Source organism: Meleagris gallopavo, chromosome 4, assembly GCF_905368555.1.
Source record: "Meleagris gallopavo chromosome 4, MGAL_WU_HG_1.1, whole genome shotgun sequence".
Lineage (NCBI taxonomy): Eukaryota > Metazoa > Chordata > Aves > Galliformes > Phasianidae > Meleagris > Meleagris gallopavo.
Window position 1 is genome coordinate 43,879,361 of NC_139407.1, and position 26,457 is coordinate 43,905,817.

General features: G+C 32.6%; 1 protein-coding gene across 1 annotated transcript in view; it reads left to right on the forward strand.

The window, feature by feature from the left end:
* The first annotated feature begins 14,092 nt into the window (after positions 1–14,092).
* The window catches only part of SGCZ (sarcoglycan zeta), a 139,900-nt gene continuing 127,535 nt past the window's right edge, over positions 14,093–26,457 (forward strand). The window contains exon 1 of the mRNA XM_085223084.1: positions 14,093–14,772. Coding sequence (XP_085079210.1) covers positions 14,488–14,772 — 285 coding nt within the window. The 5' untranslated portion in view covers positions 14,093–14,487. The remainder of the gene's footprint in view (positions 14,773–26,457) is intronic.

Here is a 26,457-nt window from a genome sequence, read left to right on the forward strand (position 1 = left end):
TATGAGTTCATGGTCATTTAGGCATAGTTTAGATTGATCTTCTCATCAGTACATGAATTTATCAGTTCCAAAAGCTGCATGGTACAGTGTTGTCCACTCATTTGATTTCAGGCAGTCTTCAGGAGTTACCCCACTACCCAGAAGATCTCAGTATCATTTGCAGATACAAACTACATTGCATACTGCCTTCTCCATGTCATTTGGAAGTCAGTGAATAAAACTAGTACCAATCTTTACCTTCATCTTTTGGAACTTTTCTGTGGAAACTTCATAGTGCCTTTCTGAAAATCTGAAGAAGTTTTGCTCACTGTTTCCCCTTATCTGTGTCCCTACCCATTGCTTCCTTGAACGTTCAACAGTTTTCTTAGCTAGGATTTTCCTCTGGAGAAGTTGGCTGACTCTTTCCAACAGACCATGCTCAGTGATGATATTATTCTCTAGAACAGACTTTTAAGAGCTTGCCAGGAATAGAAGTTGTGCTCAATGGTTTGTTATTGCTTAAATCACTTCCTGGAAAGAAATTATCTTCTTTAATCAGTGGAGGTCACACTTGACCATCTGTTGTAACCAAGCTGCCGCACGTTTCTGCAGTGACACCACAGAGCTTTGCCTGAAATACCACATTTTCTGATTGATTCTCTTAACTGAAGACCATTCCATCCAGGTGACTTACTGACATCTAATTCATTGATCTAAATCTATTTAGATTGTCAAACGCCTTTTTTAGGTTGTGAGGTGGCTGTTATTTATGCTGTTTTGACTATTAACTTCTTGCTAGGATTATGTGAGCAGGTACACATTGTATTCAACAGGATGCCAATCACATGTTGATTTAGATGGTTTCATAGAAAAGACTTATGAAATATTAGATACTGAGGAAATAATGTAAGAAGGCTATTTAGGGTTATCAGTAAAATGTAATGGTATCAATTTGAGTACACGTGTAACAGGTGAAATGGTACTATGAGAAATACTAGCTACAATTAGATGAAAGACTCAATCTTAAATATATAAGATATAAGGCATAGGAAAGAGAGTAACTTGAACTGAAAGAATTTTAGAGGAGAGTGTTTTTTGAATCTTTGATAGTCTTTATTTTTATTATTACTACTATTTTGCACCGAAGTTTAGCTTAATGTTAGGACTATATGCAGTAGTGTGTTATCTTCGAGGCCATTGATTAAGCAATATTAATCCAAAAACAATTCCATCTGAGGCCTGCTAGGTTGAAATACCTATGATTCATCAGACGTATAAACATTAGCCAGTGTTGAATGTTCTGGTGATAGATTCTTCTTTTTACTATTGTTTGATTAAACCAGTAATTCTCTACTTTATGATGATTCTGTTTAACTAATCCTGTCATATAATCCTACTTGTAGGATAGCACAATTATCTAATGTCTATAATGTATGAAAAACGCTGGATGGCATCTGGTCATACTGGTCATTAAAGAACAGTCTTAGTTTTTCAAATGACATAATGATTAACAAAACAATCTTTTGGTTCACATGTATGTTTAAATATGTTTAAAAGCATTTAAAAATTGTTCTTCTCATTGTGTCCTGATTGATAATGATGTGAATCTCCAGATTTGTCTGTGAGTTTGTTTTACACATCATGTTCATAGGTGTAGTTATGATTGTAAATAGCCTAGTTAGGATTCTCCACTAATTCTTTGCTGGCAGATATTTTACATTAAGGACAAAAATTCTGTTAAAAAGTTTTCTTTATTTTGTGAATGTGTGCATGTGGATATGCATATCTTAATAGACTGTGCTTGGATTTTAGATGTATGTATCCATGGTTCAGTATCAAATTTTTTACTTCACAATGGATGGGATATCTACTTCATTCTTTTTTTGTTGTCTTCCAAATCCATGTAAGTGCATATCAGTGAACATTATCAGTTTTAGAAAGTATAAGGAACTGATTTTTTTTAATTATTATTATTATTATTTTTTAGTAGAAAGTGCCAAGAAACTTCAGTGTTTAGGTAAAATTTGAAATGCAGAGTTTAAATTTCAAAATATATTCTTATGGTAGTTGTTTAATGAGGAAAATTGCAGAGAACATGGTTTATCCTTCTGATGAATAATTTGTTTTAATTCTATATTACATTTAAGTTTCAAAGCTTTTTAAAATTAAGAATTGATTAAATAATGGTAATTTTGAAATTAATGCAAGAAAAAATTAACTAATGTATACTTAATAAGGAGGATTTAAAACTTTGTATAGCTTTCAAAAGCATTTTGGATTTGTGCTGTTCTTAGAGTTGTAAAAATTGGAGTTCTGTGCAGTGGCTGAGACTTCCCCCCTCCCCAAGCTTGCTGATCATACTAAGGGGAAAATAAGTATTGGGTATAGTGGCCTAAAATTCTTATTTTACCTTTCTGTTTAAAGTTGCAGGTTGTACCAAAGATGAAGAGGGAGAGATCATAAATTATTTTAGTTCCCTTTATAACAGTACCCGCCATAAAGCTTTCTAAAAGCTTGAACATGTCTGAAATGTTAGCAGTATAAAAATGGAGCATAAATTAAAAGTTTGTTTTTACTAATGACAGGAGGCAATTTGGCTGTCAAATACAACGCAACACAATTATTCAAACAAGCAAATACTAATATGGCTAGAAAGAAATGCATTGCCTTTCATGTTTCTCTTTGAAGATTACTTCAGAAAACTTAGAATAAAGAAATGTTTGGTGTGCAGTAAGTACCACATGACAGAAGAATAGATAAAAACACTTCTTAAAAGTACTGGTGGAAATTCTAAAGTTCCTAAATCAGGCCATTATGTGACATACATCACCATTCAGTTTTTCCTAATCAACTGTGTTAAATTTCATTTAAAAATGGAATTTCATTTAAAAATAATTGATTGTGGCACTAGCAGATCTGTGTGGCTACAAGTAATGATGAATTCTTTTGTGGCTTCAAGTACTACTATCTTCTCACACTACCTATAAAAAAAAAAAAAAAAAAAGACTTTACAATGCAGTTTAATTTAAAAATAACCAAAGCTCCTACTTTGAAATCTTCCTGAAAGAAGTATAAAGGGACAGGAGTTAAAATTATATTGCAAAAGTTACGCTCTTAGCTCACATAGCTCATCATTTCTTAATTTCTTTATTCTTGTTGTTAGAAATAAATATAAGAATAAATCATCTTCAGAAAAAAATCATCTACAAATTGAAAAGATGAGAGTATTAAAAAGGATATTAAAGGATTTTTATTTTAACACAAAAATTAATCTTAAAGCCTTAGAATCATAGAATGCTTTGTGTTGGACAGAGCCTAAAAGATCATCTAGTTCCATCCTCCATGCCATGGACTGGTTGCTACGCTCCAGAGCAGGCTGTCCAGGGCTTTGTCCAACATTGACTTGAATGCCTCCAGGGATGGGATGTCTACAACTTCTCTGAGCAGCCTCTTCCAGTGTCACACCCTGCTCATAGTGAAGAATTTCTTCCTTATATCTAATCTAAACCTATGCTCTTTTAGTTAAAAGCCATTATTTTTTGTGCTAGTCCTACGCTCCCTGATAAAGCGTTCCTCCCCATCTTTCCTGTATGCTCCCTTAAGGTACTGGAAGGTAACATTTTACATCAAATTTCTTCCACTAATGCCTTGTGTGTAACCTATTATATAATCTTAACCGTTTACTTTCAAGCACAAATATTTCAAAGCCATATATCAGGATAGCTTAAAAATACTACAGTAACACTGCACTGTATATCATTTCCTTTCTGAACGAATTTTATATGTTTAATATAGCATATGTATTTTGCTGTTGTATTTTCAGTTATTTGTGAAGGAAAAAACTTAAAATATATGACATTCTCTTGTGTTGAAGACCTTAGGGAAGTTTGTACTGCTATTGAAAGGTTTACTCCAAGAATGAAAAGCTTTCTGCAGAAGTAAGGAGTATAGGCTACCACTGCAAAGCCTCTTACAGGATTAGCGTCAAATTTCTTCTCTTTTTTTTTCCCACTGCATTATCTTCACTTATTTCAGATAGTGTAAAGCACTCTGCCACCTTGCCAGGAAGTATTGGCAGCAATAGTTATGTAGAATAGAATATTGTTGGAACAAAGACATTTTTAATGAGCTGCTTTTAGAAACTTGTATGCTTTTGTCCTCGTGTGGCTGGTGTTGTATGTTATATGTAAGAACAGATAATTGAAAATGAAAATAAATTATTGTGCTATTTTTTAAGTGACCAATTTCTGTTCAGGGAAATTCTGTATAATGTGTATTTTAGAAATGGGCAATTAATTATGTAACTTGTTTTATTATACACACTATGGATGGCAGTTTCAAACGTAGTTATTAATAAAATTCCACCATTTCTTCGATTTAACTTAGCTTAACAGAAATTTTAGTAGATTTCATTTACTCATTGGAAATTTTCTGTCCAAATGACAAAGGCAATGAGAACAATATGACTAAGAAGGGATGGAGTGGGCATGTGTTGTTTGAGAGTTTAAGTAACCTTCTTCCCTCTTGCTGGTAATATGTACTGAGACTAATCTTGCACTTGCTTAACTTACATCTTTCAGAACCAGATATATTTTGAAAATATTTGTTTGTTCTTACTGTCAATTTTTGCATCAAGCTTAAGTAGAAAGTTATAGAGACTTTAGAAGTCTTCCTATCTAGTAACTCTAAGCTATACATTCAGATAACACTTTTTCTGTTTTAAGATATGTATTTTAAAAAAAAAGTTTTAATTGCAATACTATGATGATGTTATTCAATTTTAAAGCAAAGCAATTACTGTGTAAAAAATATTGGTATCTGCTTTTCAAACTACTACCGGTCATTAGTTATAAATTCAGAAGCAACTATTTAAAGCAATTATTTAAAATAATTCAGTTCATAGAATGGTGACTTATTCACAATAATACCATCATAGTCAGCTTTTTGAGATCTCTCTAAGAGCTTTCATGAGTTGATTGTCCATAGTTCAAGCTGAATTGTATAGAAGACAACAGAACATTATGGAGGAGAGAGTGCAGTGCAGTGCTAACTTTACCACTTGAGCCTACCATAAACACTAAGTCAGACTGAAGTCTGTGTTTATTGCATGTTATATGCACTTTGTGCTATTTGGTGAATAAAACATGGTGATTTCTGATAATATATAAGTTGGACTGAAAGTAATGCCTCCTATTTATTTTGATGAAAACTACAATAGATAAAGAGAATACATTCCCAGCTACAAAACTCTGTCCACGTACTCACCACCATTATCTATGCATTTTCACCAGCAATGAACAAGAGTCTGCATGCCATGCTCATAAAAATCTGAAGCGCCATTCAGAACATGGTTTGTATTTCAGCAGTAGTGACAGCAACATGAAACCACCACTCACTGCGTTCACATCCACTGTTTGTTCTCCATACACATTGAGCAAGCATCAGCGCATATCAGTGGGTGCCATCTTTTTCACGTGGATGAATTCATTGATACATCTTTTCTTTATCCAAATTTCCATGTCAGACACCATTTAATTGAACTGCCCCTCTGCTGCCATCTATGATATTGCAACATAAGCTAGCAGTTTGCTCTTGATTCTAAAGATAAAAGCTAGAAATTATTTGTAGACAGTAATCAGAATCAGAAATATAATATAGGGAAATTTTTTTAGTATGCAAAATTGAATTTTGACTATAAGTTTTTTTTTCACTACAAGAGGAACTATTCTGAACATTTCTTATTTGGAGATTTGGGTTCCTTGATGAAAGTGTAGATGACATATAGGAAGTTGATCAAATTGGAGATTCTTTTCTTTCCCACCATACTTCCATCATTTTATTTTTGCTGCACTTAAAATGTTAATTCCTATTGAGATGCTGTTGAGAATGTTCATGATTGACTCTTCATTGCTGTCAAAGTTAAACTAGCTAAATAAACTTTGGAGAGTGACATTAAGTTGTTATCTGAAGAAAACTGGTGAAGCTTTTGCTTATTGATAAGACAAGTATAATAAAGTGATAAACTACTGAAGAATCGTCTTCCTTTTTATTTATTTTGTATTTTGTTGTGTTGCTGCCAATTTTAGCTGCCTCTAGAAGTTTCATGAGAGTTGCTTTTTGCTTTGAAAGCCACAGCTCATTCTTAGGTTATACTAAGGTTTTTTTCTGTCAGTGCCCTATGTGGTTCCTCAAAATACACAGAGAATTGGTTTAATCTTGTTAGTTTTAACAGTGAATAATTGGCTTCTCTCCCAGTTTGTTTACTGTAAAATTAGTTGCTTTTTTTTTTTTTATCTTCGGTTGTCTCTTCTTTTTTAATATTTTCTTCTTTCCATACAATCTGCCCTTGCATAATTACATTGATTGGATCATGTGAATATTCCTCGCTGCTTGTTCAGTTTTGCCCTTGTCCATGGACATCTAATTATTTACAAATTCCAGTATGAATCACTTGTGGGGCTAGAACAGACTGCTTGAGGACATCTACATGTTGTTCTGTCTCTTTATAGCTGTTAGCTATCTTTCAAACTAGTATCTTTGAAGTTTTATCTTTTTTTTTTTTTTTCCTATCTTCTAAACCGTTAGGAGTTTTTGACTTTTTGCTGTGACTAATTTCCTTTAAATATTCTGTTCTTGTGAACTTACTGACTAATGACATCTGAGTACTCCAGCTAATCAGTGTCACATCTTTGTCAGTTTTCTGTTTTGCTGACCCTACCTTCTTGCAGTGTACAGCTGCACATTGGCTATTCATAAAGCTGGTTCAATGTAGTTCCAGAGGTTTCCTCCTTCTTAAAGCTGTGTTTGCTAGTACCTCACAAGACCTAATGGAGTAGTTGCTGGATACTGCTTCAGTATCTCCTCAGTTTTTAGAAAAGAAAAATTTCTTCTGTTTCATTACAGTCAGTCTTCTCTTCATCAAGCTATACTGAGTTGTAGTCTTTTCATGCCAGGGAGAACACACTGTGAAATGAGTCTCATTCAATTTCAGGAAAGTAAGTAAAAATCTCTACCTGCGTTACTGTTTCAGAAAACTGCCTGCCTCTCTGTCTTTTAACAGAGCCACGTGCTTTTTTATATTTCATTTTCTGTCCTAGTGTCTCTAGTTTCAGAGCTACATGGTCTTATGCTTCTCTGACAGCAACAATTGCAGCGAATGCAAATAAAAGTGTTTCTTGTTTTTGGAGCGAGACTTACTCCGTAGAATTACGTTCCCTGGAATCTTCCTATGTGTCGAGTCAAGCATGAAGCATACTTTCATGTGTTTGGAAGGTTTTGTCATGTGTTTTTATTATACCAATAAGTCATCAGTTTTCTTTATTCTGTATTCTTCATGTGTAGGTAATGTTTCTTTTTACTGCCTCTCTCCCCTCACTTCCTGCTTATACCTGTTTCTTTCAGTGGCCTTTATAGAGTTAAGAATCTCTAATTTGCCTTAACTTCTCTGCTGCATCTCAGTTCTTATCTAGATATTTCCTTTACACCTTCAATTTTGCCCACATACACCTCCAGAAAGCAAGTGTTTCTTGTTCAGAACACTTAATGGGCATAGTTGATTAAGTTTGAGTAGCCAAGGGAAGGAAAAAAGTCAGAAATGCCAAATGTCAAGATAGGTATAAAATTGAATGTAATGTGAACTTTTGGCCTTGTTCCCTTCTGCTCATCTTTTCATATTATTCCTTCATCTTTTTGTTAAGTATATCAAAATTTATGGATGTATAAACCATACTTTATGCTATGTTGAACAATATAAATTTACATTGTGATATATTCTGTATGAGCTGTATTCATACATGGATATTCTTACTGACTTAATTGAAAGTACCATCTACTTCATTAATCTGTCTTCAGGGATACTGATAGTTGATGTTGAGCAAAGACTATAAGATTAAAGAAAATATGTTGGATATTGGTCTTAATTGTTTTTCTGACAAATTCAGTACAGCATTTTACTATTTGAAATGTTTCAAATCACAGAGTAGTGGGGAAAGTATGATTCTGTTCATTTCAGATTGTTTATTCTTTCTAACATGCTGTGAACTTCATTGAGCAATGAATATTACAATTAAATGTGTTAAATACAGAACAGCCATAAGTGTTCCTACTAAATGATGGTGGTAATAGAACCAGCTCATTTGCATCCATTTTTATGAAGTGATGATTTTATTGGAGGACAATATTCAAGATGCAAACAGTTATTGTCCTTACATAGACAATTATTCCAGTAAACTGTTTAGTGAGGACTGACATTGTAGGGAGAAAATTGCATACCTCAGCTGCTGTCCTGTCTGTGGCTGTAATGAAGTCTCTGTGGTAATCTAATTCCATTGACTTAGCAAAAAAATAAAAGGAATTTTAATTGACAACATAAAGCAAAGCAAATTGTCACTATAGATACGCTGGATGAAGCCTTGTTGATGCTAATGTCATTTTTTTTTTTTTCTGGCCAAGAAGACAAAACAGATTTTTGTGAATTATTAAGCTTTAAAAGTAATCGGCTGAATTTATATATGGATTTATGGTGAAGATCTGTTTTATCTGAATGTTCATTCCTTTAGATTTTTTATCGAAAGCTAAGGGATTTTCAGTTATTTTGCTTAAGGAGCATGATTTGAGAGTTTTGACTGGAAGTCTACCTCCATTTTTGAATGTGCCTGGACCAAAAAAGTTATGGTTGCACAAGTAAGCATCAAACTCAAAAAGTAAAATCTTTATGTCCCTTGGATTTGGCATCACTTCCTTGTAGAACTAATCGGGACATCCAGTGTAGTTAATCTGGAAGTAAACTTTTTCTGATGTAAACTGAAGATTGGGTGAAACCTTTCGTGAATCGTCTCTCACTGTAATGCGGTGTTGATATGGATGTAGAATTGACTTAGTCAATATAAAATATGAAACATAAATATTTCCAAAAAAAACTTTGAGTAGTACGTAATGCTTAACTGGAGGATGTACGTAATGTAAAGACTTTCTCCTCATTGATCAGTACATGAAGAAAATCATTGTAAGATTAAGATGCTTTTTAAGGCGATGGCGTGTATCTACATCTCAGGTGGGAGTATTATTGAATAGAAGATAGAACATGAGCCAGCAATGTGCCGTTGTCCCAAAGAAGGCTAATGGTATTCTGGACTGCATTAAGCAAAATATTGGCAGTTGAGAGAGGTGATCCTTCCCCTGAGGGAAGTCTCAGCTGAGTGAGACTACTCCTGGAGTGCTGGGTCATCTGCTTCAGGGCTCCTTAGTACAGGGATGACCTTGGAATTGCTGAATAGATTTCAATAAAGGGCCATAAAGAGGATAATAGGCATGGAGCATCTCTCCTATGAGGAATGACTCAGAGAGCTGAGACTATCTTGGAATAGAGAAGGCTTGAGGGAGATCCTATCCATATATGTGAATACCTGGATGAAAACTGCAAAGAAGACCAAATTAAGCTCTTTTCAGTGGTGCCCAATGAGAGAACAAGGTGCAGTGGGCACAAACTGGAACATGGAAGATTCCCTTTGAACAGGAAATACTTTTTGACTTTAATGGTAATTGACCAATGGAATAGGTTATCCAGATATGTTGTTGTAACATTCATCTTTTGGGTTATTTAAAGGTTTTTGGACATGATGGATGTACCTCCAGATGGACCATTCTAACTTCAACCATTCTGTTGTTCTGGGACATAATCTATTGTGGTTTTCAGGAAGATCTCACTCTCTAAATGCTTCTGAGTTGTGGTAAAAGTTGTTTGTAACTGATCCTGATGAACAAGAACAAAGAAATACAAAACAAAAGAAACAGTAACGCTGATAAATATAAAACTGTCTATCAGGATAACGAGGATTTATGATATTATATTTTGTTAGTGATGTGTACGAAACTGATGTGACTGTTATCATATGGAGCCAACCATTCGTGTCCCACATGGACCATTTATATCTGGATCAGTTGCTGACATACTTTTGGGTGCCTTTAGGATCTCTTGAATATCTGATAGATTTTGCAAATCTTTTCAAAGGAAGTTGATCTCTCCTTCCAATATTTAGCTCCCTAGGAGGGCAGTTGTACTGTCTTGTCAGTCTATTAACAATTTTTAGTATGATCCCCACTAACCACAATGATTATCATCCTGTTCTGTTTTTTGTAGATTAAGATATCAATTGTAGCATACCAAAGTCTTGCAGAAGAAACGTATTAGCTTCTTCAACATGTTCTGAAAATGATAGCAAGAGCTCTCTATATAGATCTTAGAGATTTAAAAAGCTTTACATTCTATTGTTTGTAAAGACTTTTCCAGAAATTCAAGCCGCTTTTTTATCACCTTCTTATTTACTGTTACAACATATGTCTTATTGGTTACATCCAACTCTCTATTTTAGTGTTAGAGTTGGGTGTATGTGTACTAAGTATTTGTGTATTTACTGTTTAATAAATGTTACAGTACATTTTTCACTATATATGGTCAACTTCCAGATGAAATCTGTAAAGACGACGATGAAGTAATATTTCAATTGTAATCTTAGTTAATGTCTCATATATGTAGAGTGGAAACAATGAATGACAGGCTGTAGTGTAACAAAAAGGGAGAGGTGGACACATCATGAATTGGTGGTCATAAGCTATGTCACTGTCAGGGTGAGTGGGAAGAGCCAGCTGGTTCTGATAAATTTGTCTATATGATGTCCTGAGTTGTGGCTGATTAAGCAATCTGCTTTTGGTGTCTTTTTTTTCCTCTCTCAACTCTGATGTGTAGATTTTTCCCTGCTAACTCTATGCTATACTTTTTTTTTTTCCTTCTCTTTATTTGTACAAGTTATCTGATTGCTAATACATTCCTTACAACAGCACAATATGACTTGATCCAGTCATTGTCATACTATATTTGTATATTTTACAGTTGCTGTAAAGACTTTTCATCATGTCCACGAATTAAGAAAATAATGCAGAGAATTAATCAGTAGTGGAGTTGCTTCAAACCAGTCATGTGACTGGTTACAGTTACAGTAATTGGGGTAACAAAATTCATACTGGTTTTTAACTTTTTTGTTGGCATATGAGTTGCCAACAGTTTTGGGTTTATATATGTCAAATCAGATATTTACTTAAGTTTTTTAAATGTAGCTAAATAATTGGTGTGATAATATTTTTTGAGATATGAAAACTGCTTGTAGTTTTTAATAAACATTTCAATTTATGATAGAAGTATTAAATAATTCCTAGAAATGCACTTCTTGATATGCTTGTGCTGGTAATATCTGTTTAAAAATATCATAAAAAATTTGATTTCTCAAAAGAATAAAAATGTAAGAGATCTCATGCTTTATTTTTGTTTCAAATATAAATATAGCAAATAAAATGTGTTGGAATTCCTATTGTCGAATGTTCTAAAAATGTTGTAAGCTCTATAGAAAGGACAAAAGAAAGGGAAAGAAATGGAAAGGGGAAAGGAAGAAGGAATAATTTTATCAGTCATCCAACATATTTGTCAGTGTCTGGTGACATTTTATCTCCTGTTTTATTGGGAGTTTATCAAATGGATAAATTCCACTGCTTTCAATAAAAGCAATCTTCATTGAAAATTTCAGACTAGTTCTGATCATTGTACTGATGTTTCAAACATTCAGTATCATTGTTAATTCAGTTCTACACCCTTGGGAATGCAGACAGGCTTTTTATAACACTTTTTAACCTGCTACTGAATAATTCTTTTCTCAAAGATAGGAGTATAAAGGCTTGTTTAATAGGAAGGACTGCCAAGTGAATTCTATTAACTGAGACTAGCAGAAAATCTGGGTCAGATTAGAGAACTTTCTGTCTCTTAAGCAATCCAAATTACAGCATTTGCCATGGGGTTTGTGAAACTCTTGAGATGTTCAACTTAGGCTTCTCAGAAAACTAAAAGAAATAGAGAACATGAACTAGAAGAATTAACTTTAGACCAGCTCTGTTTGCAGTAGCCTCAAATTTATATTGCCTCAAACAACAACATTAAAAACAACAAAACAAAACACAGAAAGCGATGCCAAATTGAATGGAATCGTAGTGGAATGAGTGTTGAATAATTCAGTCCTTCAGTTTTTTTTACAGATTTAACTTGTCTGTAGGAAGGTTTTTTCCTCTCCCTCCTGAGCTTGTGCAGTAATGCTGTGACACATCTTGTTAGTCAAAAGCTTTACCCGCTTGAAAAACAAATTTGAAATAGGAATCCCAGAGTATGAAAGAAGAATGTTTGTTTCAGTTCTGAAAAACATTATCATTCTTGCAAATCATTTATTAACAACTTTTTCTTTCCACCTACCTTACCCCATTCTCACAGAGACACCAGTCTTTTATTAGATTGCCTGATTTACAAACAGGCATAAGTTATATGAACATTTGTAAATGCTCTCTAATATTTCTGTTAAGTGACTGTTTGGCACTCCATCTCTACAGTTTAAGATTATTCTATCCAAATGTGTCTTACTCCTCCTCCTTTGTATTTTTCACTTCATGAGCAAAATGACAAAAAAAACAGCTTTCAACATTTTTGTATTCTTGAGTGACTTTTTCAAAAATTCAGGATTAATGGAATCTGTGATGTTTTAGAGTATGCGTTGAGCTGATTTGAGAGCTGGAAGTTTTTTTTTTTTTTTTACCTCAAAAAAGAAAAAAATGATATAGCTTTATTCCCCCTATCATTAAGAGCAAATAATGGACTGTTTCTTTTGTGTTAGACTAACAAATTTGTAATTAAGAAAAACAATTCTTTTTTTTTTTTCTTTTCTTACTTTTGAGTCTGATTTTTTTTCAGGCATTAGAAAAGAAATGTTGGCTATTAAGACAAACTTGTATTTGTGTAGAGAATTATTTGCAAGGTATAATCGTGCTCTGAAAGACTTGTTAAGTAGTCGTTACCCTAACTTCAGCAATTATACCAACAATCTCATTGTCTAGATACAGTTTATTTGCTCCTTATTTTCTCTGTATATTTTCCTGGTCTTTTTTTTTTTTTTTTTTTTTTTTGATAGATTGCCTCTATAAGACATACTGACATAATAACTTTCCCAAAAAGTAAAACAAAGTTTGAAAATGTACGATAGGTCTTCTGTGTTCACTAATTATTTTCATCTAACGTATCTATTCCAGTAGCACATGGTGGCCCCAAAATGTCATTAGCCAAGATCATCAGCATGACTGCAATCTTAAGTTTCATACCATATGATCAATCAGTTTTTTTGTTTGTTGTGATACTGAAAAAGATCAAAAAACATTGGAGTAGCTGAAGATGATAACTAAAAGTTGCTAAATATTCAGCTGTAATGTGATTAAATAGTTCACAGAGCTGTGATCATTTCTTTTGCATTGTTTTTGATACTTATTCAGGGCAGTATAAGAATTTATTTAATATCTTTGTACTTACTGAAATATGTATCTCATGCATATTAATTGAATTTGAATTCTTACAAGTTATGATATCACTGGAATTATTTTTTTATTTTTTTATCACATGCATTTAGACTGCTCAAGCAATATGTGCACCTTCAATTTACAAGCTTAAGATAGTAAAAGTTGAGGGAGCACTTAAATTATATTTGTTTGTTTGAGATCCTCTTGTGTCAATTAATATTGTCAGTGATCATTTCATATTTACTATATTTTACCTTTATAAATATCATTAAATACATGTGAATACATCTATATATAAATAAATCATGTATGTAATGTATCAATCAGGATTCTAGGCTGTCTTTTTTCGTGTGAACAGTTTTTGATATTCTGTCATATTGTACAGTTTAACGAGGTTCATGCAGTTCATTTTTTAAAAGTACTGAAGTAACTTATTTGCTTTTCTAGTGTTTTGGAAATTCAACAAAAGAAAGTTGATGATTAGAAAGAAAAAAGGCTAAGAAAGCGTAACATGGTTTCTTATTAAATGCTTTAAACATTTTTGCTGTGAAGAAGATTTAGTGCTAAGATTTAAGTTGTTTGCAAACAGTTACTGCTTCTTGTTTTGCTAGAAGACCTTAGGCTCACCAAAAAAACCCAAAAAAAACAAAAAATAAAAAGCCAGAAGTTGTTGGTATCTATATCTTCTGTATCTTAAAGGAAAATTAAAGCTTAGTAAGGTTTTCTTGTTTCTTGTTTTGTATAACATGGTATGTACAATGGCATACTTTTTAAAAAACATAACATATATAAGCATATGCGATAGTATAAATTATTACATTTATTTACTGATTACTATAAAAAAGTGATAATTTATGATAAACATTTCTGGAAGTAGAATTTTCTTTTATTTGTACATGAGTGTCCCATGATTTATTTCTACAAAACAATTTTTTTCTGAATGACCTCACAAAGAACATTAAAATTGTCTTCAGAAGTAGATATAAGCCATGAAATACTTCAGTATTTATTACAATTTTGGGGCATAAGTAGTGAAAAACACCAGATTCTTACTAAATACTTAGTTAATATTTTTATGGCTTATTCCAAATTAATTCATTCCCTTCTGCGCCCGTAGAAATTGATTGCTGTATGTTCTCAGATAATCTTCATGTAATAAAATCTGTAAAATACAGAGCTCTCATTGTTACTTATATCTTTTTTTTTTTTTTTTTCTTCCAGATGACACGAGAGCAGTATATTTTAGCAACACAACAGAACAGCCTTTCAAGGACTGAAAATCCTCAATTTTACCCAGTAGGAATTTATGGATGGCGAAAGAGGTGCTTATACTTCTTTGTACTTCTGCTGTTGGTTACCATGATTGTTAACTTAGCAATGACAATATGGATTTTGAAGGTCATGAATTTCACAGTGGTAAGTATCACAGTGACTTTATGTATCCTATTTCTTCTAGTAATAAATTGTAGTTTTAATTATCTTTCTCGTATTATGCACAAATCCTGAATTTTTGGATTAGAAATGCCACATACTACTTATGCTTATATTTTTTTGTATATGTTCTTATATAAGTGCAGCTTTGCCCTATTTTAGACAGTGGGAGAGAAGCTGTGGATGTTCTGTCCCTGAAGGTATTTTAGGCCAAGTTGAATGGGGTCCTGAGCAGCCTGATCTAATGGGTGACAACCCTGCCCATGGCAGGGAGGTTGGAACTAAATTATCTTTAAAAGGTTCCTTATAACTCAAACCATGCTGTGTGTCTTTGATACTCTGATTCTATGATATGTTAACTATATCCTCAGAAAATATACCTGGATATTATATTTTGCCATGAAAAAGTGTATATTGGCTGACTTAATCTCTATTGGTTTCTTGCCACCATAGTGAGTGATCAGTAGGTGTTTGTTCTGTCTGTTCTGTATGATATATTTTTTTCTGAAGAGGAAAATGAGTTAGTTGAGTTCAACTTGGAAACATGCTATCGGTTTAAGTCATTACTATTTTTTGAATTTACTGGTCTTTTGAACTCTGTTCACCTAGAATACACAAAACCAGTTTTGATGTTGGTTAGATCAGGTTGGTGGGTATAAAAGCCAAAGGTTTTTATGAGATGTTCTCTATCTGTAAGCTATTACAACAGTGAATTTTATAGTGTCTGTACTTCATATGTACATCTATCTGATAAAATGCCAGTGTTAGCTGAGTCTGTTATCTGCCCAGCTGTTCCCAAAGCTTTACTCAAGTAAAGGTAGGAGGTATGTTCACTAACTGACTGTGATGCAGTCTCTTTTGGTATGTCACAAGATTAAAATGGCAATTTTGCTATAATCAATGTAGTTTTTCTCTCTAAATTTTGACCTTCAGAAGCAACTTTTTGATTTAGCCAGTGGTATTTTTAATTACTAGGGTCACACCACAAGTCAGTTCTCTATTGGTTTCCAGGAAATAAAAAACTGTCAAAAAACAGACTTAAATACATCTGTTCTACACCTGATAATGCTCTGTAATTCAAAGGATTACATGAGATCATTGCGTGGTGGGACTATTATACAAACACATTGCTACTTTTGAATTTCTAACAGTGGATAAGTACACTGTATTCATATTTTGACAACTATATGACTTCAATATTCATGAACTGAAGAACTTGATAGAAGTTTTTATTTATTTCTTCTAGCATAATATGCTTGCTAAACATGATATTTGCATATGCTTTTGCTATTCATGTTAAAAGCGTGATTAGGTTGACTGTTTACTTCAGCAAAACAGTCTGATATTTATCCAGAGGAGAATTAACCATAGAAAATTAAAAATGTTAAGAAGATGTTTTAAAAGAAGCACAGCGTTTTTCTTTATGCAGAAGATTACTTATCGATAAAACATTTGGAGCTGCTTCCATACCTGAGAAATGTTTGACCTTTCACACTACAAGGACTAGAGAAGACTTTGGGGAGATCTCTTTGTGGCCTTCCAATACTTGAAGGATATATAAACAGGAGCGACAAGGGCTGTTTACGAGGCTAGATAGTGATAGGACAAGGAGGAATGGTCTGAGACAAGGGAGGTTTAGGTTAGATATTAGGAGGAAGTTTTTCACACAGAGGGTGGTAATGCACTGGAACAGGTTGCTCAAGGAGGTTGTGGATGCCCCATCCCTGGAGGCACTCAAGGCCAGGCTGGATGTGGCTCTGGGCAGCCTGGTCCTAGTGGTTGGCAACCCTGCACATTGCAGGGGGGTTGAAACTAGATGATCATTGTGGTCCCTTTCAATCCAGGCTGTTCTATGATTCTATGATACAAGACAATGTAGCGCTATTCAGATTAATGATCATGCAATTTTTTTAAAGTAAAACTGAGAAGATATTTAGAAATTTTTTTTTTTTTTTTTTTTTTTTTTGTGCCTCAAAGTTTTTACACAGCTAAAATTCTGTAGTGAATCACTCAATCAGTACAGGAATCTACTCCAGGGAACTACAGAATTGTTTCAGCTCTTCTTTGTACTGCTTTGTGTATTGAAGACCTAACTTCAGTAGCTTGAGAAAAATAATTATGCAGACTCTGAGTTACAAGTTTAAAATGTTATGCAGTTAACTTCAGAATTCAGTATTTTGTGACTATGTATAACAAGTGAAAAATCACAAAGTTTATGTGCACCTTTAAGACTCCTGAGTTTGTTCCAAATGCAGATAAATACTATGCCACTGACTAGAATGAATTAATTTTTAATCCTCCAATTAGAAAATATATATTAATTTTTCCACTTTATCATAGTCATACAAATGTAAGCAATTCTGAAAACAGAATTGGAACAGATCGCTTCTTTTGTATAAAAACAAAAATAAGTTACATATGCTTGAGAACACTGTTTTGGAATAGCATATACCTTTTAACGATATTAGATGTGAAAATTTTTATCTATGCTTGTTTTGAACAATCCGAAAAAAATAATTCCAAAGAGTTTTGTAATTAAGAGTAACAGAACCCTTTTTATTTAATGATCGTATGACCAGCAGATCTTTTTTTTGTGGAGTTTATCAGAGTTAGCATGAAATTATCAAACATTTTTCTTCTTACATCAAAATATTTACTGGCTTTAACAAAATATATTGCTGTAGGATTAATTAGATTTTGCCTTCCAACTTTATATATATTCATAGAATGATCTGTGGTTAAACTATTCCAGAAAACAGAACACGTAATATTGATATGCAGTTTATGAAATAAAAATGAATGTTCAAACTTTATCTTATAATGTACGTATTTACTACGGAATTGTTTAAAAATATGGTAATTTGAATTACATTACAATAAATTATTTAATATTATAAAGCTGTAGATAATAACTGTATGTATATGATATCACTCAAAGCCAAAAGAATGAGAATATCTGTCAGTATTTCCTTGTGCTTGTGTAAACAACTTTTCTTCAGATCCTGCTGTTAGTTTTGGATCATTTTGTTAGTTTTCCATTGAAAAATACCCATATTCTTCTCCTGGTATATAATGGACTGGTTAGTATTCAGATTAATGACTCTATATGGGTCAAATTGATTGATATAAGATGGCTAACATAATTGGTAAAATCTTTACCCTTATGTCTACAAATATGTACAGGAGCACTTCTGGAAAATTTCTATCAAGTCTGAAGGAATTATATTAATTAGCCACAAACATTCTGAGAGTAAAATAATTCTGTTTATTAAGCTTAATTTCACGTATTTAAATTATGCTATAACTTTGAAATGCACATATATTTCTTCCACTCGCATATGTATATATTGAGATAGATGCAAACTAAGAAATGTTATTATATCTCAGCATTGATAGCAGATCTGAAGTACAACTTGGAACCATTTGAAAGGGAAAGCTGTTTAAAAGGCACTAAAGAGGAATCTACCCATGAGAAAATAATTGCTGAATGACTTTGACATTTTGATATTATTTTAAATTCTTTACTGTTTAAGCACCAACCAATATTGAGCTTTTTATAAAAATAATAGTAGTGTACTCCTTGAAGGGATCATGAAAAGCCAGGGCATAGTTTGTCACTGGTGGATGACAATTGCGTCAGTGTCAATGTGTTAGCTGCTGACTTTCTGTTTTTAACTGTTCAGATGAAGCTACTGGCCAGTTGATGCAATTTAAACCTTTCTGAGTTCAATTTGTAGATTTTTCAGTAGAGGAATCTTATGAGCACACCAATGTTGCTTGTTATTTAAAATTACACTTTAAAAGAGGAAATTCAAAGAATCCTCTTCTGTGAAGTGACATTGTGAAGTGACTTGAGGCAATGAGCATCATAACTTGAGTCCTCTTTTTGACTGTGGAAGGTATTTAATACCAGTCCATTTGTATGTTTTCAGGTACACACAAAATCATTTGATATTGGTGTTTACTTGATATTACATTATTTCATTGCATATTACATTACGTTGATGTTGGGCTTTGTTGAATTTGAAAAAAAGTGTAATTAGTAGGAATCCCTGCTGTGTTGGTTTGTGACTGCGATATATATGTTAGAAAATACTAGCAACAAATTGTTTACAGGTTTTGGTTGTATAACTAGTTTTTTGTGTCTTCATATTCTGCATTCCTGCTAGAAATAGATGTATGAAAAGATTTGTTTGTTGTGTTACACATCTAAGAATGCAGTTGTACTGTTCAGGTATTTTCTATTGCTGTAGTTACTTGCAGTGTTGTAGTCAATTTTGTCTGGTCTCATGGCATGTGATTTCTGTATTGATACATGATAAACAACCCTCTTTTCTATTGTACTGAGTGAATTATTTTTACAATCAGGAATGAGTCAACTCATTATTTAGTTTGAAACAGAAATTATTTCTTACATGAACTTTGAACTTTTATTCAGCTTCAAACATAACCAGAGCATGAGCAGCTTTGGATTTCCTGGCTAGAGTTCATGTACTTCAGCTCCCAGCTGAATGTAGTCTGCTTGTTGACTGCCTAGATCTGGCTCCATATTTTGGCAGCAGCTAGACTGCATGATGTTTGAATGCTTGCCCTAAGATACACATGGCAATCAAGCCTTCCTTTTATATAGCTGCACGTGTAACACTGCAGATACATACAACTATTAAATAATCTCTGCATCATTACAATTTGTCTATATATTCCTCTTAAAGTGGGTCTTTTGACAATACAACCAGGTAAGTTCATTTTCTTGGTTTTTGGTTGCTGTGGAAGAGCAAGGCAATCTTTCAAATATTTTTTACTTTCAATGTTGGGGCTTATAAACATACAATTTGCTCATGACAACTTAGCACACTTGTAAATAGAAATAAGAAGCTTTTTACTATGTCTTAGCTAATTTTTGTTGATATCTCATTTATAGCAGATTAGCATTTGACATGTCTGAAGTAGATTGATAATAACTGTACTTATCTTTTCTTGATAATAATTTGGTTGTTTGGCAAACAGACTTCTTTCATTTACAAAGGCAGCAGTTGGTTTTTAGGTTTTGAACAAGTAGTCTTATATATGATAGTATTGGCTGCTGCATTTTTAATAAGTATGTTGTCACATCTGAACATTTCATTTATTTCAGTGGCAATCATGTATTGTTATTAATTTATACTGTAAAAAGTTCTCATTTTCAAAGGAGCAAATCATGGTTGAAAACTGTTACTCTACATTCTTCAAACTTTTAGTTTTCAAAAACCTGATGTTGTATCTGGGGATGAATGCAAGACAACTTTTTTCCCCTTTTTTCCAGTCCAGAGCACGCAATAAAATCATAGATATCATTAGTTATTAATGATTAAGAGACTTAGTCAAGATATCAGAGACCAAAATTCAAATTCATACAGTCTCCCAAATAGATCATATATAGATCACGTTATAGGTGAGTTGCCCAACATTCTGGTTGGATTTCTGATATTCCTATTTGATAGATGTATAAGCTCTGTCTTATTATCTTTTAACCCCAAATTTTAGACATCATCCGTATGACAAATTTTATTGAAAATTTCTATAAAATGTCTGTATATTCTTTTAAGGATAACTTCTACTCAGATTTATAATTGCTTTGAAAAAAAGTTTAGAAAATTAAAAGCTAGCAAAAATGTGCTCACACCTATGTATGTACACACACGGATTCTTATTTACATAATTGACTATGTACAATTTCTGATTTCACTTTTAAACTTCTGTGTGCATAGCTTTATGGAACCGGTGGCTTTTAGGGTAAAACTTATGTTCTCTTTCATTTGAAATAAAAAAGGATGTGAATGATTTACTTTTCTCCTGTTTTGAGTGTCACATAGTTGCTGTTCAAACTATAGTAATGAATTAGTTTTAACTATTTCAACTACCATTTAATATTTTTTACCTCCTTTTCTAGATCTTACAGAGAAAAATACAAATTCCATTCTAAACTATCATTTTTAGTATAGCATAGTTTAATTTGCTGTACAGAAACTAATGTGCAGAATCCTTATTTAGGATTATTTATTATCTTTTCTGTTACCTCCTTGCTTTTTTTTTTTTTTTTTCCATGAGAGGGAAGACATCAAATCTTTGAACCCAAAGTGTAAAGGCAGCTAGGTAGCTAATCTGAAATCAAATATACATCTATTATTTTTAACATACATGCATGACAACAGATTCCACAAATAGCCAAATATCACATGGATTGGTTAGATATTTTACAGTACAAGGCATTTATGCAAACACATCTTCCTTTAAAAATTAGGATTGTCTAAAAAAAATACTGTTCAACAACACTTCTTAGCAACTGTGAATTGTTTTCATTTTATTTGCAGATTATGGAGGTTTTGTTTGTTTGGTGTATGGTTGCAGCTTTTAAATATTTTATTTTATTCCTGAGATATACAATTCAGTGTTTTTTGTTGCAAATTATCTCTGAATAAGAAAACATGGATTTTTCATTTTTATATTTAATTATGCAGATTTACTGGCAGAATATTAGTAAAGTTCCCTACAGATAAATGGGACTAAATACTTTGCACTCTACTTAATGCTGTAAAAATTGGAATTTTTATTTTTTAAAACAATTTTAACATGGCTGTATTTACAGCTTTGGAAAGTCACTGTAGTATCTAAAACTTGAATGCTTGGGGAAAATTGCCTCTGGACAGTGTTTATTTTGCAAATAAGAACAAAAAGTTATTTGCCTGTACAAAGTCACTGTTTTTTCGTTTGTCTCATTGCTTCAGATTTGTTTCATGAAGCAATAGAATTTATGAATTGTGCAAGAGGCATAGATCTGTAACATGACAAAAAAGTGAGTTAGCTTCAATATCTTTTACCATGTGCTACAGTGATTCCAATATCATTTAAAGTAACATTCGTGCAACTTCTTTTGACAGTTTTAATATTTGAAGTGAATGCTTAGTATTGCTATAGAGAATATAAAATAGGGCAACGCCAACTTCAAGCTTTGTGATAGGTTAGGCGAGAATGAATATTTTAGCTATCATATTTATATTCATTTCTTTATATTGATATTCAGTTGGTGGAGGTTTACCTTCTATTTAATAATAATAATGTGTTTTAGCTGAGTGTACAGTGTTTAGTAGACAGCAATTCACTGAATAAATAGGTCAACAAGTATATCAGGAAACTTTACCAAATATTTTCTTTCATGAAAATGGAATTAACTTCATTTCCATTACTGGCTTTTATTAGTGTTTCATGTGAAATTTGGTATGACATAAAAGTGTCTATCTTTTCAAGAAAAGATAATTTCGAATTCTTAAAAGTTTATCAAAGAAAGCAAGCTTAGATCAGCACAATTTTATTGCTTGAATAGAAGATAATTTGTAGAGGACTATTGATGTGAATTCATTTTTAACTGGAAGGAAAAGAAAAAACATTAATTTTGTATATTAGAAGTCAGAAGCATTAATAACAAACTCAATAGATGAAAAGGAAAAAAGCCTAATGAATCAGTGGTTGTCTTTGTTACAAATAGGGCAAATAAAGCAGTCTAAATTAATTTTATATTTCTGGGAAAGCAGTAATGCTTTCTTATTTAGCAGAAATTAGAAAGATATCAAATCACTTGTGCAAGCTTTAGTTACTTAAAGACAGCAACAATCTGTATGAATATTGAAATATGGTATCTTCTTTCCCTTCTATTTTTATGATTCGTATGGTTATGCAGTATGGTCATAAATTACAGTCTGTGCCTGGAATCCTATATTCATTTGTACACAACTTCCATCCTAAATTAATAGAAATCCATGTACAGGAGCAGCCCAGCTCATGTCACTGTGATCAATATTAAATCCAGCACATATGCAAGTTATAATAACTAAGAAATAGCGAGATGAGAAAGAGTATGATATACATATGGTATGTATCCTATGGTCACAGTATTTTCTTATTAGTCAGAATATTGAATGTGAAGTTTGAGTCTCAGGTGGATTTAATTGAAGAAATTAAATGTTTTAAGCAGAATTCATGCAAAAGTACCAACTTTTTATCAGAACTGTGAATAATGTATTTGTGTGGTCTTCAAGGGACCAATAGAAAAAATCATAATTGATAAGAATATATTTCTTCTAGGAGTCTCTGAGAGCCACTCCTAGAAGAAATATATTCTTATCAATTATGATTATCTTCCATGTCTCTAGCAGATAAATTTTAACATACTAGTAATGAGTAATTTGTGGGAGGTTTTATAATCCTTCCATAGAAGTTTGTGTGCATACATTAGCAGGGAAACATCAAGTATTCAATGCGTCATTTTTATATGATTTATGGTTTTAAATATCTATTGAAATATTTAAGTATGCTAGAAGTGCATGAAATATGTAGAAATCATTCATTAGTTGATCCTTTATTACTTGGTCCAATTAATGAAAAGCGATACATTTTATTAGTTTAGAAATACATTTGGACTCTGTTATGATCTTTCAGAATGCGATGGTGACATAAAGTAAGAACAATTGCTAGATGCCTGAATGATTTTAGAAATATTTATTACTTGTAATAAAACTGTCTCTCACCTTTACTACACCTTTTTACTGTAGTAATTACAGTACAAAAAGAAAAAGGTATTTAATAGGGACGGATTCAGTCTCATAGCAATGTGGAACAAAAGAGAGGGGAATGCAATCTGAGTCTTGAAAATGGGCAGACTTAGAAGAAAATGGAGAAAAGGGAAAGAGAAAAGAAAACTATCTCTTCAATCTAAATGAAATTGACGTTTTCTAGACCTTGATCTGAGGCTTATCAGAAGGATGTAGAATAATTGGTGAGACAAAACACAGATTGATGGTTTAGCACAAAATTATTGAAGCTGACTGTCCTATGTTTTCCTGAGAAACGTTTATATGAATTTAGGAACAGAGATTGATCAATATGAGACATCTGATTTTCTTATGCAAGATGAGCCATGGCATTCTACATGAGATCAAAGGATTTCTGAAATTTATGTCAGCAAGAACAAAAGACATATAAGTTGATGGCTCAAAGCAGGCATGGGTCTGGCATTTCAGCATGTCTCAGATCATCACAGGTTTGAAATAAAATCTAAGGGTCAGTAGAGAGCTTCTGATCTGCCAAGTGATGTATAATTTTGCTGGTTTTAGGGTATTTGTATAATCTGCAGTAACTTATCGTTCTCTTTATTTGATTATCCGGGGTAGACACTATTATTGCAACTTTTATCGTGGATAATTCATTTCAACCAAACAAATTGTAATGCACGTTTTAGGAAGGAAATAAATTGCTAGAATTAATTATATTTTTAATTATGTAAGAAAAATAATGCTTCATCCAGGTGAAAATCCAATTTTCATTTGGAAAATGAATAATTGTTTTCTCTGTCCAAATGATTTACATACTGGTTTTTAATATTTAATTTTTTAAATACAATTATTCAGCTAAACCTTGTGTATTTTAGAATCTGGTAATTATGAGGCATTTGACTGTGGCTACTTTATCATGTGCACTTTTGCTACAGATATGGAGGAAGAGATTTAAGACAGTAGAGAATGGTTCAAAATCCCTATTCCTCCCTTGATTACATATTTATCACGTTTTATGTAAGATAGAAAGATAGAATACTGTCATTATTTTTTTCTTTGCATTGCTGTTTGAGTAATCCTTTTGATGCAAAAATATTTAACATTATTTTTTGACTGTTTGAGAGTATAAAGAAAACTGCTTTTAAAATCTCTAAAATTTAACAGCATAAGTGAATGAACAGAATTTGCAGCTAGAGTTACATGCTACATCTAAACATCAGATGATTGGAAAATATTAAATGTCATTCACTCGGTGAATATATGCTATGCACTTGAGTATTATTTATTTTTCTTTACTCTGATTGATGATTTCTCCAATTACATTTCAACTGTGACAGGAAATAAAGATTTAAAATAAAGGTTTAAAGTAAAGATTTAAAATGTAATTTAAAAAGTGTGAAGTTTTTTTTTGTAACTTACAGGGCACTGACATTTTTCCAATGTATTAACCTTTGTGTGAGCTCTTCATGGACTTTTTTTTATGAACATCTTTGAGTTTTTTCTGAACGTTTACAAACTGCTCATAAATATTAATCAAAATTTAGTAGGATGTAAAATCCATCTAGATAAGTTGTTCTCTTTCATCTCTTTAAAATTACTATTTTTATTTAGGCTTTAAAAAGTTGTTTTTCACGGAAAAGCTCAGTGACAGTTCTAATTGGAGTTTTCTTTTCAGAAGTATTTATTCTCTAATCAGTAGATTAACAAGAAATAAGTTGGTAAAACCTTCTGTAAGGAATCTGTTTTAGGGAGGACGATTGGATTAGATGGTCTGCAGAGAACCTTCCAACCCCATCATTCTGTGATTGCATCTAATGAGTATATGACAATTTACCAATCTGTTTGTATAATCTGCTTTATACACACTCAAACACATTTTGAAACTTCAGAAGAAATAAATTAGTAGGTTTGTATATACTTCCTGAATTAATTGTCTGTACATTTGTACAGAGATGATTTGTGCATCTCTGTACAGTTGTACAGCTCTGCACATCCATTAATGCATTGTGTACTTAAGGAAAGAACAAGTTTAGAATTCTTTTCTATGTCAGTTTTTCTGCTGGAATTCCGTCACTTCATGATTCTGTTAATTGGATAATCACTAATAGTTTTAAACTAAAGGAAAGCAGATTTAGGTTAGGAAAAAAAACTCTTATGAGAATGGTGAGACAGTGAAACAGATTACTCAGGGAAGTTGTTGCCCCATCCCTTGAAGCATTCAAGGCCCTGGGCAACCTGATCTAGTAGTAGATGTCCTTGTCCACAGCAGGAAGGGTAGAACTAGATGGCCTTTAAAATCCCTTTCAACCCAAACCATCCTGTGATTCTGAGACTCATTAGCAACAGTGGATCCAGTGTTTGGGCTCAATGGATTGAGTTTGTTTAGTCCATTGTTCTGTGCTGGCTATGAGCCTTTTAGATAATCTTGACTGTGAGAGAATTATAGTCTGTGAAAATAACTGCGTACAACCTCAATAGTAAATGATGTATTTTAGTAAGCACACAATCTCATGCTGTTAACAATCTCATGCTGTTAAATGTGAATAAAAGTAGAATGTAAGTTTTCAGTGTAATGACTATCAGCCAAAAAGCTTGAGATATTTTGATTTTGAGGAAAAAAAAATGTCCGCTTTAGTCATATGATGTTGCTTGTTAGCTTCTTTCTCTCACTCTTCTTTGTTTTCTTCTTGATTGTTCCTGTGATATTGATGATTTGGATAATTTTCCAGTTCACTCATACAGTCCACAATTCCTCATACAGTCCACTTGCCCTTATTTTGGCTACTAGGGTACAATGGGAGACCATACACAAAATACAAAAGCTTTGCTAAGATAAAAATATACAGTATAATTTATAGAACCAGTCTTTAGATTGTAGAATCAGTTGTCTTTGGTCAAATGTGATTTTCAAAAAATTCCCTTTTTGTCCAGTTTGTCCTTCAGTTGAAATATATAACTGTTGCTATGAATGAATTTAACACATAAATTTAAAATATTAAAATAGAGATTTGATATTAAGTCTCTCAACAGGCAGAACACTGTTTGTTTTTGCAAGGGAACATGTTGTGCTTACTGTTAGCTTTTG